The 16,457-nt window shown below is 50.5% G+C and overlaps 1 protein-coding gene across 1 annotated transcript in view; it reads right to left on the bottom strand.

The window, feature by feature from the left end:
- SCARB2 (scavenger receptor class B member 2) overlaps nucleotides 1-4,123 on the bottom strand; it is a 70,943-nt gene extending 66,820 nt beyond the window's left edge. Inside the window, exon 1 of the mRNA XM_059159004.1 lies at nucleotides 3,902-4,123. Coding sequence (XP_059014987.1) covers nucleotides 3,902-4,018 — 117 coding nt within the window. The 5' untranslated portion in view covers nucleotides 4,019-4,123. The remainder of the gene's footprint in view (nucleotides 1-3,901) is intronic.
- Nucleotides 4,124-16,457: the final 12,334 nt, after the last annotated feature.

The following is a 16,457-nucleotide window of genomic DNA, read 5'->3' as shown; positions in this document are numbered from 1 at the left end:
CTCGAACAGAGCTCACGTGCCTGTGTCACAGAGTCCCGGAAGTTTGCAACGAGAAGGAAACTTACCTACTACATAAGCTTCAGCTCACAGATGACAAAATGCAGCTACAAACAATAACAACTGTGAATATTTGGGCATTTTGCAAGGTGCTGCACTGGATGCTTTATGCCAATCCTTCCATTTCATTCCTGCAACCAGCCTAAGGCCAGGGTCCCTATTACTCCCATCTACGTGAGAAACTGAGCTTTTGAGGGATTCAGTATTTGCTTCTTGGCTGGCTCAGCTTAATCTCAGTATTTGTTAGCAACGGAGAAAAAGAATTTTAGCCAAGGTCTGCTGATTCCTAGAACACTGTTCTTTTGACTCTAATGACCAAAAAGGAGGCTCCAGGCATTTATTGTGTGCCCACCATAGACCAGGAACTGTGCCACGGGCCAGGACAGCTGGTAGGCTTAGCAAGGGAGAGCATGAAATTCTGCCTTTCCTGGCTCTGGGGGGGAAACAGAGATGGAAAGGTTTCTGCAAAGCTCTGTCTTCAGGGAAGTCAAAATGCTTCAGGGACGCCGGCGTGGCTCTGTTAGCTGAGCCTCCGACTCTTGATTTCTGCTCAGGTCATGATCTCAGGGTCTTGGGACCAAGCCTGGCATCAGTGTCGGACTCCGTGCTCAGCACGGGGTCTGCTTCTCCCTCTTCCTCTGCTCCTCCCCCTACTTCCATTCTCTCTCTCTCTCAAATAAAAAATAAATAAAATCTTAAAACAGGGGGGTACCTGGGTGGCTTAGTGGGTTAAGCCTCTGCCTTTGGCTCAGGTCATGATCTCAGGGTCGTGGGATCGAGCCCCGCATGGGACTCTCTGTTCAGCACGGAGCCTGCTTCTCTCTCTCTCTCTCTCTCTCTCTCTCTCTGCCTGCCTCTCTGCCAACTTCTGATCATTGTCAAATAAATAAATAAAATCTTAAAAAAAAATCTTAAAACCAAAAAAATCCCCAAAAGAACACTTGACAGAGAAGATCCAGATAATGCCCAGAATTATCCCTCAAGAAGTGGGTGTGGGCAAACATAGAGGAGACATTACTCTGCCTGTTTTGCAATTGAGAAAATTGAAGCAGAACCAATTGCTAGGACTTGCCCAATAGAGGCATTTGGTAAACAAGGGAGGCCCAGAATGGAACCAAACTGTCTCGGTTCCTTCCACTCCACTCACCGGCCAAAATGGAAGTCTCCCTTTAATCTTAACATCTCCCTGCAAATTATTCCAATAGAAATTATGTTGCCATGCTTCTCACAATGAGCTAAACCCCCTCTTCTGAATGTCACCCTTTTCCTCTCTTCTCTTTTTGATATAGTCAAGCCAGGCCATGGGTAATCTTCACATGAAAAAAACAAAAAACAAAAAAACGAAGAACTGGGAGCATCAGAGTGGATGGACTTCGTTACAACCCAACTAAGGCCAAGTTATGAAGGAATTGTTCTGCAATGGCCCCTCTGGCCATGATGGCGGTGGCCATGACTGACCAGCTGTCCCCTGCTTGGGCTGTCTGGGGGCCGTCAACATTAGCTCTCTCCGTCTCCCAGTGGCACACACACAGGCAGGTCCAGGGTTCGTGGGAAGCTTATACCATGTGAGGAACCCTTTCTAAGCACCCCTCCCCCCAAAAAATTTGGATGCAGAATTAAATACAGGGTGTTGGAAGGGCCTGTGCGAGGGCCTGCGGCGGGAGTTGAGTGTGCTCCACACTAAATGCACCACCAAGCTTGAAACAGCAAACACCCTCGCCTTCCCAAGTTAATGAGACCGGCTCGGGGAAGTTAAGTAACTTGCCCAGAATCAAAGCGCGTGCAAATGGTGAGGTCGGGATTCAAACTCAGGGTGTCTGCCTTCAAATCTCATGAATTTTGTCTGTACTCATACAGCTTCTAACAAAAATAAAATTTCTTTATGAAGCACTAACTATAGTCCATGAAAATTACCCATTTTCCCCTAATAATTTGTATAGCCTCTCTATTCTCCTGAGTTGTTACTATTCCCATTTGCAGACTGGGAAACCCAGAATCAAGGAAGGTTAAGCACCTGGCCCAAGGGCCACCAGCTAGTTCCTGGTGGAGCCAGGGTCCATGTGGAGGAGTGCGGACGGCAGAGTCCCACTCTCTGTCCCACTGCCCCATGCGTCCACACTACAGGTGACCCCGGAGAGGAGAACTCGACAGTAATGCGTGCCGTCCGGCTGACTTGCAATATTCCTGCCCGCTGAAGCGCGCTCTGTCACTTGATTTCACATACCACGCTGCTCCGCATTCCATAATGGGGAGAGGGAATTCTGAAAACCCGCGTCCCCTGTACTATACTGAATTAGTCTGATCAGAGTCTAGTCCTTACATAGAAAACCACATGCAAAAGCTGATCACCAAGTATCAGTGCCAAGTCAAGGCCCAGGCAAGCTGCCTCGAGGCCACCTCCCTCCCTGCTCATGAAAGGGGGACCCGCAGAGCATCTGAGGGCTGGCAATATCTGAGGCCCGGGGGAGACCACACCTCCCGGAGCTCCCCTGAAGCCACCTTGTAAAGCCACCCAAGAAGATTCACAGACTGACTATAACTGGATTGCTTCTCACTCTGGTCACCCAAGCAAGAGATTATATCCTTCAACAATCTGGCCGCGGATCTGCAGGTGGCCAGGAATACAGAAACCGGTATTGGGTTTTCCCTTGACAACAGCTCAGGGACAACAGCGGTCTTCCAGAAGCTCAGAGTGAGCTCCGTCTTCCCACAATAACATGAACTTTAAAATTAAATTAGGTTATACCATGACTTTTGCCTTTTAAAAATTTGCCTCCAGCGGCCAGATTCCAAGGAATTGATGGCTTTTGGCAACCTCTGTTAAAGGAATATGTCTGTTGTCACCAGAACGAGACAACGTGACTAACCAGGAGTTCAGGGATCAAACTGGCTTTTTAGTGCAGGTGACAGAAGGTGCAAACCCATGGGACAGAGGAGGCATGGGGCCACAGGAAGGCTGCTCCAATGATTTTTTTTTTTTTTTTTTTAAAGAAAAAGTGATCCCAGTAACTCTCTCTTGTTCCTCTTTCCTCTGGTGGATGTGGGTGAAAGGAAGAAGGAAGGAACCGGGGAGTCTTCCAGACGACCAGCTCTCCAGCCCACTCATCTAGGGTAAGGGACAGGCTCTGATTCTTTCAAGAATCTAACCGCGTCCTTGCCTGAAGCTTATGGTTATTTAAGAAAAACACGAATCCCTGATGAGACAAAGCCACCCAGGCCGTCGCGATGAGATGCCCCAGGCTCAGTCGCGGGAAACCAGCACGGACTCTGCGGGACTGAAATGTCACCCGGCCGAGGCCTGGCCTCCCGCCCAGCGGCCCGGCCCAGCCCAGGCAGGCGCGAGCGCCGCGGACCGCAGGGCCCCGCCGCTCCGCATCCCGGGCCGCTCCGAGGGCGGCAGCGCGCGGCGACAGACCCGCCCGGGCCCGGGTTTGTTTTTCCCTGACGTGGGGGGGGGGGGGGGGATGTGCTTGGGCCGGACAGAGACCGGGGCGCAGGCAGGGGGGGCGCGGAGCGGGAGGCGAGCGGGAGGAGGTGAGGGAAAGCCTCCCGGAGAAGTGGGCTGCGCGGTTCCAGCTCCGCCTCCCCATCCTTCTTTAACCCTTTCCCGTCCACCCAAGAACACACGCCGCAAAGGAGGGCTGCAGCCCGGGGGCCTGCCGGGGAGGGCGGCTCCCTGCACGAGGTCCAGCACTGGGGGGTGGGAGTGAGGCGGTGGGGGGCTGGAAGCGTCCCCCGCCCGACCGGGAGCGCGCACAGCCGCCCGCGCGCGTACACATACACACACACACACACACACACACACACTCACACTCACACACACGCGCGCGCGCGCCCGCTTCACCTTCTCGATCGTCTGGTCCACGGCCTTCTGGAAGACCCGGGCCACCAGCAGCGTGACGCTGGTCACCAGCAGGAGCAGGGACAGCGTCCCGACGGTGTAGAAGCAGCACCTGCCCATCCCGCGCGCCGCTCCGGGCCCGCCCGCCCGCGACCGCGCGGAACCAGGGAGGGGCGGCGGCTGCGGCGGCTCGACCCCCGCGACCCTGCGGCGCCCGCGGCCCCGGCGCTGCGCGCGGCCCCCGGCTCCGGCGCTGGGCTCCCGGCTCGCGTGCTCCCGGCCGGCCGCCGGCGAGTGGGACGAGCCGCTTCGCTTTCGGTTTCCCCGGCTGGCGCGGTCGGGAGGGAGAGGGGAGCGCGCAGGGCGGTGACGCTGGCCGGCCCGGCTCGCCGCTGCAGGGGGAGGCGGCGGCGGGCGAGCAGCTGCGCGGGGAAGCGGGCGGGGCGGAGGCCGGGCCCGCAGTCATGTGCCCCGCGGCGGCCGCGGCGATTCGGCCCCCGCCCGCCGCGCGCGTCCCGGGCGGTCCCCGGGGCTCCCGGGCCGCAGCCCGGCCCAGCCGAGCCCCCGCCTCCGCGACGCGCGCCCGGGCCGCGCGGGAGAATGGCCTGTGCTCCCGGCGATGCGAGCTGCGGGCCTGCCGAGGGCCGGGCGCCGGGGATTCGCGGGGCACCAGCCGGCCGCGCTCCGGACCGGCGCTGCAGGGACAGCTCACAGCGGCTCTGCTCCCGTCGCGGCGCGCTGAGATGGGGGCGCCCAAGCCCGCTCTGTCCGGTGACCGAGGGCCCCGCAACTGGACTAGATCTTGGAGGATGTGAAGGGCTTATCCCGTATGGGGTCTGTGCAAGCAGGGAGAGCCGTTTCAAGGAGAGGAAAAACGCGTGCGAAGACCCCGGGGGTAAAAGAGGTCAGATGGAAGGAGAGCAGCGAGGCTCAGGTGTGCAGGATCTCAGGTGCGGGCCGTGTGGAAATGCGCTTTGAAAGGCTCTCAGCGCCCCGTAGAAGAGCCGGGACGTTAGCCCTCAGCAGTGAGGCTCAGGAAGACGCGTCAAGCAGGTGGGGGTGACATTGTCCCTATGGGCTTTGCTCACCATCATGTCCCAGGCGGACAGGCTAAAGCCTGCACAGCCCGAACTCAGAATTCGTGGGATGAAGGTCAACCACGTGCCAGCCTTCAGTGAGGTGCTTTCACGCAGCCATTTATTTAATACCGCCACATTGTGACTTGGTGGCTGTCTGACCCACTCCCCCCAAGAGCAGTGCCAGACAAGAACACTCTGCAAGAGACTGACACGCAGGAAGCCAGGTGTGAGCTCTGTAGAGAAGCAAGGAAGGAGGGGTATGTGGAAGGAGCTCTCATGCCCCGGAGCAGCTCTAAGAAAGTAAGAAAGTCCGGTCGGGCTGTGGGGGGTAGGAGGTGGGGTGTCCTCAAGCCTCGCTGGCCTATCCCAGGGGTCCAGCATCTCCCAGGAGTAGACCTCTTGTACTTAGTCGTGCCGGTGAGCAGCGCCAGCCGGGTGGCCTCTGCACCAAGCCGGGGATGAGTATCAGTGGACAGATTTCCAATCTCAGGCTCTGGGACAGATGCACTGGTCGGTTATGCTCCGCATTGGAAGATCTGAAAGATACATTTCCCTGGTCGCCATAATGGTATGATTCCTGTTCGACCAGAGGAAACCGTGGCTCTGAACGGTAAGTAACCTAACAAGCTCGACCGGTTGCTGAATGGTGGAGCCTGTCTAGACAGGAAGGCAGGCGGGTGTCCTCCAAAGTCCCTGCTTTTTCTGCCCTGCGCATTGCTGCCTCCCAGCTGCTGTCCATGAGAATCTGCAGACCGGCCGTTCGGCAGGGGGACTTGGTTACGGACTCAGTGAGATGCATTGAAAATGATGGCAGATTCCTCGACACTCCTTCTGTTGAGAGGTACCTTTGAATTTGGGCTGGATTTAGTGACTTCTTAAACCAATAGAATGTGGAGAAGACACATAACCTGGAACTTCTGAAGTCAGATCATAAATGCCTTGAAATTTCTTTCTGCCTCGGGCGCCTGGAAACGGTTGCTTTTGGAGGCCCTGAGCCACCTGTAGGTCTAGCTACCCTGAGACCTTTATGCTGGAGAGAACACAGGAGAAGCCATTGGGAGATGGCCTGAGCCTGCAGGAAAAGAGATGCGCCCCCAGCCCCTTGCTGTCCCCAACCATTTGAGCCATGGGCCCCAGACATATGGAGCAGAGTGGTTCTTGCCTTGCCTTACCTGAAATGCAAAATAAAGGATTGCTGTTATTTTCATCCACTGAGGCTTAGCCTAGTGTGTTACTCAGTTTTGGATACCTGGAACAGATCCTAAGGGCAGGACTGAACCAGGACAGTGACAGTGACAGTGGTACCCATGCCCAGCTCTCCAGTGAGAGCCCCAAGGGGGCTGAAGGGGAGAGGTCTGGGGTGATTCAACCCTTCCAAGCCTCATGGCCTCAGTGCCTCGGTGGTCCCAGTCTTCATGCGCCCACAATTAGCAGCCTTCCCCCCACCCCCACCTGCCACGGTAGTGCTCTATTCTGCCCCCCATCTCTGCTGTAGATTCCAGCCATCCATCTCAGCTCTCCCTGTCCCCCGCTTCGCTTCAGAGACCACACTACACCCCTGGCCCTTGCTTCTGCTCTGCCTGGGCAGTGGTTGGAGGCTCTGCGTCTGTGTGTGTCTTCTCCCTCCTGAACTAGAAAAAAGATTCAGTAATCTTCCTTCCTTCCGGAGTGTCTGGCTCTTGGCTCCCAGCAGCTCATGCTCAAATTGAACCCTTCCTCCCCCGTGTCTCAGACTAGATTTTCTGTTTGCTAGCTCTGTTCTCGAGAGTGAACTCCACGGCCAACACCCACTCCAGGGCTGGGCCACCAATGCCGGGCCACTCTTCCTTCTCCTTGTCCTCTGAGGTTCCTTTTGGCCTCTTGTCTGGGCCAATAGGGGAGTAACAGACCATGCGGACGGAGAGATGGGCCCAGACGTGAGAACCACATCTTGGTGTGGGGAGGGCTGCTGAACAAGGGTTTCCGACTCTGCTGCCCTCAGTTTACCTTCCCTTTGAGGCTCTTTGGCTCAGGCAACACCACTCCATTGTTTCCATCATGTCAGGCGGCTGGTAAGCTGCTTCCCCTTTAAAACTCTGGTCCAGACTGGACAAAAACCTCTTTCTTGGTTCCTCTTAGCACAGCTGACCAGACTAGCATCTAAAAAATGCACTAAACACTAACAAAAGGACCTAATTACAGAAAATATAAACAGCTTTAAAAAAAAAATCCATGTTCCCCAAACAGCAGTCTATAATCCCACAGTAATGGCTTTTTAGTGGCTGGCCTGGCTGGTTTTCTGCTCAGTCATATCTTCTCCACCCCATGGCAGTTACAGATAGACGATGCCCCCAAGCTCCCACATTCCACAAGCTTCCCAAAGCCCCTTGGAACTTCCTCCTTATTTCTGATCTATGGGACATGTCGTGGCCACTGCTAATTGGCATGATTAAGTCCGTTTTTGTGCACTAGAAGCATTTCCCTCTACAGGTGAGATCATCTCTACATATGAGGGGTGCTACACAGGCCACTGTCCCCCTGATAACCACCCTCTTGAGGGGGAGAAGGCCTGGGAGATCTCTGCCGTGACCGGTTAGATGCGGAGGCTGGTGCCCTGCAGGGAGACAGGCAGGAATTTTCGACTCGACACCCAAAGTCAGGAGCACAGGAATTTGAGAAGGACCAGGGCCCTTATGATCGCATACTGGGGCCTTCTGCAAAACTCACAGTCATTCAAGACTCAGAAAGAGAAAAAACTTCCTTCACAAACCCTAAGAAAGGCTCCAGGACAACAGACTCCAAGACCAGAGAAGCAAGAAGGACTCTTTGGCCCCCTCCCCCGAAATCTAGACCACTTATGTCTTCAACAGAGGTTATTGGGTAATCACTGTGTACTTTTACGTTAAAATTATTAATGTGCTAAGTGTAAAAATTTATTTTTTTAAGATTTCATTTATTTACTTGGGAGAGAGAGAGCACTCAAGAGAGAGAGAGAAAGCATGAGCAGGGGGAGAAGCAGAGGGAGAGGGAGAAGCAGACTCTCTGCTGAGCAGGGAGCCTAATGGGGACTTGATCCCAGAACCCTGGGATCATGACCGGAGCCAAAGGCAGACGCTGAATGGACTGCACCACCCAGGCGCCCAAGTGTAACCATTTAAAGTACACCCGGTTTCTACAGGTGGGGCAGACAAACTCCAAACGTGACTGTGAACAACTCTTCCCTTGAAGGCTGCTGCCGCTCCTGCAACCTGAGGTGGCGTCTACCCCTCCAGCCCTTAAATCCGGGCTGGCCGTGACCTGCTCCAGCCCCCAGATGTGCTGGAACTGACGAGGCCAAGTCCCAGTCTAGGCCTTAAAGGGCCTGGCAGCCCCTTCCTTTACTCCTTTGCGATCCAGCTCCCACGGTAGAAGCTCAGAGAGACCCCTGGGTGATGAGAAGCCACAGCGAGCGAGACTGGAGAATGAACGAGAGGCCGTCAGGGATGTCATAGCCCCTCCGAACCCCCACATGCTATGGGGAACAGAGATGACGGGCTGTCCCTGCGGAGCCCTACTGGCGAGGCAGCATGTGAGCACATGAGCGGCTGTGTGTTAAGCTACGCAGTTTGGGGTGGTCGGCTAGGCCATGGTAGACAAAGGAAACAATTTCTGTCTCCATCCTTCTGATCTTACCGGTCACTGCAAACTCCCAATTTTTTTTTTTTTTAAGATTTTATTTATTTGACAGACAGAGACCACAAGTAGACAGAGAGAGGGGGAAGCAGGCTCCCCGCTGAGCAGAGAGCCCAATATGGGGCTCGATCCCAGGACGCTGGGATCATGACCTGAGCTGAAGGCAGAAGCTTTACCCACTGAGCCACCCAGGTGCCCCAAATTCCTAATATTTAAAGAATTCTGTTATGACTCAACTGATAGCTCCTGGATTAGAGATTTTTTGGTCCTTTATAGGTCGTACTCTGAGCACGGCAGAGCAGAAGGAATCTGAGGCTGCCCGTGGTCCCGTCTGCTACCTCTTCCAGCCACGAAACCCTGTGTCTTCCCCGTCACGGTCTTTGCAGCCCAAGCTAGGGCAGTCTTTTCTAGTTTGTTTGGCTTTGGCTTTGGTTTTATTCTGCTTGGAGTTGCGGAGAAGAGCCCTCCCCCGCTTCAAATCTGTGTTTCTTTTCTCGTTCCTCTAAGGATGTGGCGTTTTTGAAACACGGTAACTGGGAAGCCACAACCTATTTGCTTTGTTCTCGGCCCTCCCCTAAAGCCACAAACATAGTCTCTTCTGAGGGAATGTGTGAGATGGTGGCGGTGGTGGGTTTGGGGGGGCAGGGGAGCGAGGGGGAGAGAAGAAACAGGGGGCAGAAATGGTTACTATGTCAACAGCATCTATCTGCGGCCAAGCGGGGTGCCAGGCACGGGACCTGCATTACTCTCTGAACACTGGCAATACCCTGTAAAGTAGACGCAGCGTCTCCATTTTAAAAATGAGGACACTGAGGCACAGGGAGTTTGACCAAGTAGTTCAAAGTCACGTGGCCAGTGAGAAACACAGCCGGTGCTGAACCCCCGTCCACCAGACATTAAGCCCGGCTCTTTGCCACTTAACTCCTGGGTAGAACTTCCTATTTTCTGAGGGAGAAAGACAGCAGTGACGATTGACTTAATAAAAAAATAAAAAAATAAAAAAAGCTGTGACAGTACCAACATTCTCAGCGACGTGGGCAACCAGGAGGGGCGGAGGGGTTGGCATTAGCTGTTTGAGAGAGAGAACATCTCTGCCTGCCTGGACGTGGTGTTGGATGAGAAACACAGTCCAGGAAGGAGCTGCAGGTTCCCCTCAGCCTCAGGGTAGCTACGAGTAAATTTCCATTGTATGCCCGGATGTGAAAAGTATTATAATCTGTTCTCATTTGAGGTTGTTTGATGGTACTTTCTAGAAGCAGATGAAGTTTGAGTTGCATTTATTTTTTTTAATCCTTTGTTTTTTTTTAAGATTTTTTAAATTTATTAGTCAGAGAGAGAGAGAGAGAGAGAGAGAGTAGCACAGGCAGACAGAGAGGCAGGCAGAGGCAGAGGGCGAAGCAGGCTCCCTGCTGAGCAAGGAGCCCGACGAGGGACTTGATCCCAGGTCAAGTCACCAGGATGGTGACCTGAGCCAAAGGCAGCTGATTAACCAACTGAGCCACCCAGTCATCCCTTCTTAATCCTTTTTAAAAAGATCTATTTACTTATTGGACCGAGAGAGAGAAAGGGAGCATGCCCGCATGCAGGGGTGGGGTAGGAGGGCGGGCAGAGGGAGAGGGAGAAATCCTCACGTGGACTCCTCGATGAGCACAGATCCCAACTTGGAGCTCTTTCCCAGGGCCCTGAGATCCTGACCTGAGCAGAAGCCACGAGCCACACGCCCAACCGACTGAGCCACCCCGGCAGCCCTTGGGTTGTGTTTGGACCCTGCTCAGCTCCACGTGGCACCTGATGAAATACGAGGTCTGATTCCTGCACATTATGAAATCAGGGCTAAATAAGCAACATTAGAGTTTACGGTTATTGTTTTATGATTTATTCCATTGGTAGAAGTTGTTTTAGATGAAAAAGTCAATTTTACTCAGTATGTGTCTCTGGGTGGGGAGAGAGTGGGGGAGCAATGGGGAGTGAAGAGGGCTCTGCCCGGGGGGTGGGGATGGTCCTTGGCAGCCCCAGGGGGTAGAAAGGAGACGTCTGGTCTGGCCGACTGGAGAAGGGGCTGTGGAAAGGGCTGCGGGTAGGGGTTAAGGTGCTAGATTCTGGAAAGTCTAAAAATAAGACCTGTCCCTCACCTGTAACCTAGAGCCACATCCCCTGAACCTCTTTGAAAGTATCACCCAGAAGACTCCTGTGTGAATACAACACCAAGAAAGATGGTTATTCAGTTAACTTTACGACTGGTTTAGAAACATTTCCAGTTCCTTGATAAATAACCAGATTCTCTCTTTTTAGCTTCAATGAAGGATGTTTTAGAATATTTATGACTAGTGACTGCTTCAGCTGCACTGCAATCCGTCGGGAGCGGTACTGTTTTCCTGCGTTTCTAATCAAGCCAGAGGAGATAAGGAAACTAATCACACTTTCTTAAAAAGTTAAATATAGCCTTACCATATGTTCCAGCAACTCCACTCCCAATTTATACCAAAAGGACTGAAAACAGGTACTCAAATATTTGTACATAAATACTCATAGCAATACTATTCACAACAGCCCAAGGGGAAAACAACCTGAATGTTTTGGCCGATGAACGGATAAACAAGATGTGTTAGGTAAATACAGTGAAATATTAGTCAGCCACTGTACTGATACGTGCTATAGCACGGAAGAGTCTAGAAAATAGTGAGCCAAGTGGAAGAGAGACACAAAGGTCATATATTGTGTGATTCAATTCGTGGGAAGCATCTAGAATAAGTAAATCCATAGAGAGAGAAACAAGACTGAGAGCTGTCAGGGAGACAAAAGAAGTGACTGCTTGGTGGGCACAGGGTTTTCTTTTGGGGCGATGGAGTTTTGGAACCAGATAGAGATGGTCATTGTACAACAATGTAATTATACTGATGTCACTGAATTGTGCACTTTGAAATGGTTGGTTTAATGTTATGTGAATTGCACTTTGGCAAAAAAATACAGATCACATTGGGATTTTATAAGAAGATGGGAGAATTAAGAAAATGTATCGAGATCAAACACTCCCAGGGTTTTTTTTTTCTTCCTTTTACTTTCTCATATACCATTTGATTTGAGGGATACTCACTCCTAGAAGAAGATCTTTTGAAAATCCAGTAATTGTAAATAATTCTAGAGAGTTCTAGAATCTTTTATCTCCAGAGCGAAGATAAAAGGGATAAGCAGTTACAAATACATTCTCTATTAATGTAAGGAGCAGGACTGTCCAAGAATGTGTGTTCACCTGGGGTCAGCATGGACCCCCCCCCCAAATTCCCTCATTCTCTCAGCAGAGACCCTGCCCATGGGACTGGCACCTTCCTTCCGCTTTCCTCTTCTCCTCACGGGAGACTGCATACCCCACAGGCTGGAAGGTGCCCAGGTACAGGGCAGCTGGCATTCCTGATCAACCCCTATTAAGAGAAAAAGCCCTGGAGAGGTTTTTGACCTTGGGGTTGTGAGTTCAAGCCCCATTTGGGGTGTAGAGATTACTTAAGAATAAAATCTTTTGAAAGAGAAAGACAAAACTCTAAATCTAGAATGCCTGTCACCACGCAGTGTGTTTACTGGTTAAAAACAAGGCCACTGTCTCACACTTGTTCTAGAGAAAGGGAGATTTATTCGGGGGGGGGGGGGCTGGGTAGAGGTAGAGGAAGAATGGGTGGTGGGGGAAAGCTCCCTCCTCTAGAACAGAACCTGCACACTGTCCTGCAGCCTTGACCCTAGTGTTGTGAGTTCTCTTTTTCACAGGTAAAACCTATTCTTTAACTTCTGCTGGGTGATATAATGGAATTAGTTACAAAGTCTTTTAATAATGGCAATGACCTTGATGGAACTCATATCTGTGTGTAAAACCCAAAAAAGAAATGGCACATTTAAGAATGAGGGTCCGGGCTTCCTCGGTGGGTGGGTGGCTCAGTGGTTAAGCATCTGGCTGGTGATTTTGGCTCAGGTCATAATCTCAGCATTGTGGGATCAAGGTCCCCACTGAGCCCCACTTCAGCCTCCACTGGGGTTGGTCTCTCTCTCTCCCTCCGCCCCTCCCTCCCCATCTCTCTCTTTCTAATAAAAAGTAAATGAAAATAAATAAAAAATAAGAATGACGATCCTTGGGAACGCCTGGGTGGCTCAGTTGGTTAAGAGTTTGCCTTCAGCTCAGGTCATGATCCCAGAGTCCAGGATTGAGCCCTGCATCAGGATCCCTACTCAGCGGGGAGCCTGCTTCTCTCTCTCCCTACCACTCCCCCTGTTTGTGCTCTCTCTCTCTGACAAATAAATAAAATCTTAAAAAAAAAATAAGTAATAACCCCAAACCCCAGAAAAACAAGTGTTGGTGAGGATCTGGAGAAAAGGGAACCCTTGTGCACTGTCGGTGGGAATGTAAATTGGTGCAGCCAGTGTGGAAAACAGTATGGAAACTCCTCAAAAAAAAAAAAAAAAAAAAAAAAAAAAAAAAAAAAAAAAGAATTATTGTATGGTCCAGATTCCCATTCAAAAGAATTGAAATTAGGGTCTCAAAGAGATACACGCAGTCCCATGTTCATTGCAGCATTACTCACAACAGCCAAGACACGGAAGCAACGGAAATATCCATCAATGCCTGAATGGATAGAGAAATGTGTTATATTCTCACAATGAATATTATGTTATTCAGCTTTAAGAAAGAAAAAAAATCCTGACATTTGAGACAACGTGGGTGGACCTGGAAGGTATTACGCTAAATGAAATACACTAGTCACGGAAGGACAAATACTCCGTGGTACCCCTTATATGAGGAACCTAAAATCGTCAACTCACAGAAGCAAAGAGTAGAATGGGGGTTTCTGGGAGCTGCGGACCGCGGGCAACAGGGGAGGTATCAGTCAACGGCTGCGAAGTTTCACTTAGGCAAGGTGAGTAAGTAGTAGAGATGGAGGATATAACATGCCTATAGGTAACAATATAGCATCTTTAAAATTTTGCTACAAGCATAGATCCTATGTTAAGTATTCTTTTCTTTTAAAAAGATTTTATTTATTTATTTTATTATTTATTTGTCAGAGAGAGGGAGAGAGCACAGGCAGGCAGAGTGGCAGGCAGAGGCAGAGGGAGAAGCAGGCTCCCCACTGAGCAAGGACCCAGATGAGGAACTTGATCCCTTGATGCTGGGATCATGATCTGAGCTGAAGGCAGCCGCTTAACCAACTGAGCCACCCTGGTGTCCCTCATGCTAAGTATTCTACCCTTCCTCCCTCTCCCTCTCTCTCACCAGATAATAATAATAAGAGGGGGTAAGAAAACTGTGGGGGAATACGGATATGTTTATGGCATGTGGTGCCAGAACAGATCATGGTGACTGTGGGAATATGCTTCTCTCCAAACCCCTCAAGTTGTAAATATTACATAGATAGAGCTTTTTAGTGTCAATCATACCTCAATAAGATGGTTTTTATTTTATTTTATTTTTATTTAATTTTATTTCTTTTAAAAATTTCCTTTATTTATTTGAGAGAAGGAGCGTGTGCACAAGCAGTGCAATGGGCAGACCCCCCACTGACTGTGGAGCCTGACACGGGGCTCAGCCACTAGACCCTGCTATCGTGACCTGACTCAAAGTCAGATGCTTAACCTACGGAACCACTCAGGTGTCCTTAAAGCGGGTTTTAAATAAGTGAGGGCTCCAGCCAAATATAATGTCAGAGTTTTACGTAGAAATTCCAGAGGCTGAGCAGGCCCAATACTTTGCCTAAAATAAAATCTTACTATTTGATGGTGCAAAATATCACTTTTTAAATTGAGCCTCCTGGGGGGCCCGGGGGGCTCAGTGGGTTAAGCGTCTGCCTTTGGCTCAGGTCATGGTCCCGGGGTCCTGGGATGGAGCCCCGCATTGGTCTCCCTGCTCAGCGGGGAGTCTGTTCTCTCTCTCCCTCTGCTGCTTCCTCCCTCCCCCGCTAATGCCTGCTCTTTCTCTGTCAAATAAATAAATAAAATCTTTTTTTAAAAAATGGAGTCTCCTGTCCTTCTGAACAGCATCTACCCTGTAGCCCTGCAGGGATCGTCTCTCTAATCACGGTTTTTTCCTCCCCACCCTCTGCCCCTAACCCCAATGTTGTCTTGTTGGGGCCTCTCAGGTCCTATGTAATCACCAGATTCTCTAGGGGGTCTACAACATAAACCTGTGCTTTTCTGGCTAATTTTGGAAGCCTCCTGCATTCTCCATTTACTTGGGGTGCCTGGCCGGCTCAGTCGGCAGGGTCTGCACAGCCCCAGACACATGAGGCTTCCTTGTCCCAGGGGTCTGCACGAGCCCCCCAGCTCAGGTGTCTTCTATCAGTAACTCCCTCCTAAGAAGGAGACACAGCTTCTGACAAAAATAACTCGTGGGTAATTTCAGTAGGATTTTAAAGCAATATGACAATGATGGTGACCACAAATATGCTGGGCAAAGGTAAAGCCCTTGCTAAGAAATGACACACGTCCTTTAAGTGGGCCGTGAGTTCTGTAATAAAGGAGAGACAATGACAGAAACCTAGATAATTCTCATTGATGACGTAACAACTCTAATGAATGACCTTACCAATATCTTTTCCCTTCTTCCAGAGAGTTCTCAAATTTTAATGAAGGTTTATTAAATTTGCGCCAAAGAACACTGTAAAAGTGATATGTCTTATTTGCCATCTATGGTAATTGAGAAAAAGAAGGGAAAACTTGGATGCCAACAGTATCAGACACGTGAACTTAGGACAAGAGTGAGACGAACTCCTTACTATATGTCCTGAAGTTTGCCCTCCTGGAAGTTGAAAGCAGGTGTCATGCAGAAGAAGGTAGGGAACTTTCTACTTGTGTGCCTTACTCCTGATACTGTATAAGAATGGAAAAACCAAGGCACAGAGAGACTCAACCATGAGATTACCTCTGCAGTGCTTAGAGGAGTTCCCAGAACGTACCAGGTTCAAATATTTGTTGAAAGCTAAATGTCAAGACTTTGAGTAAGGTGGGAGGAATTTAGGGGTGCTGGTTAAGGGAGGAGAAAGCTTTTTTGTCATGGTCATCTCTGTACCTGATGTCCGTGTTCGAGGACACTTTCTATCCGGCTGTCGTCATCCAATGTGCTTTCAATAAGCAATCCCGTACAGAGAGCCCTCGGGTAGAGTCGACTATTGCCCAGACTCATCAGACCACGTTGAGAGAACTTAAAGTTTAAAAGATTATTTATTTATTTATTTATTTGACAGACAGAGATCACAAGTAGGCAGAGAGGCAGGCAGAGAGAGAAGGGGAAGCAGGCTCCACGCTGAGCAGAAAGCCCGATGTGGGGCTCAATCCCAGGACCCTGAGATCATGACCTGAGCCAAAGGCAGAGGCTTTAACCCACTGAGCCACCCAGGCGCCCCGAGAGTGTTCCTATTTGATGACATTGCGAGAGACAGAGAGAAGGGGGCAGAGTGGCAAGGGGCAGGTTGGGAAAGAGATTGATTGATTTGAGGAAAGAAGTTCTATTTTCAAAACTGCAAATCTGTCACATCAGTTTTAATAGTTTTAGTTTTCAGGGTGTCCGTATGGTTCAGTCAGTGAAGCATCTGCCTTCGGCTCAAATCAAGATCTTGGGATCCTGGGATCCAGCCCCGCATTGGACTCTCTGCTCAGCAGTGAGTCAGCTTCTCTCTCTGCTTCTGAGATCTCTCTTGTTTTTGCACTCTCTCTCAAATAAATAAATAAATAAATAAATAAATAAATAAAATCTTTAAAAAATAGTCCGAGTTTTCCCTGGACTGACCATACCTCATGTCTTCTCAGGGATCTGCTTTCTCTCCCCATGCTCAAAATTCCTGAAATGCTTTTGA

Source organism: Mustela lutreola, chromosome 1 (assembly GCF_030435805.1).
Source record: "Mustela lutreola isolate mMusLut2 chromosome 1, mMusLut2.pri, whole genome shotgun sequence".
Taxonomy (NCBI): Eukaryota; Metazoa; Chordata; class Mammalia; order Carnivora; family Mustelidae; genus Mustela; species Mustela lutreola.
Note: the sequence above shows the minus strand (reverse complement) of the source record. Positions and strands in the feature narration are given on the sequence as shown.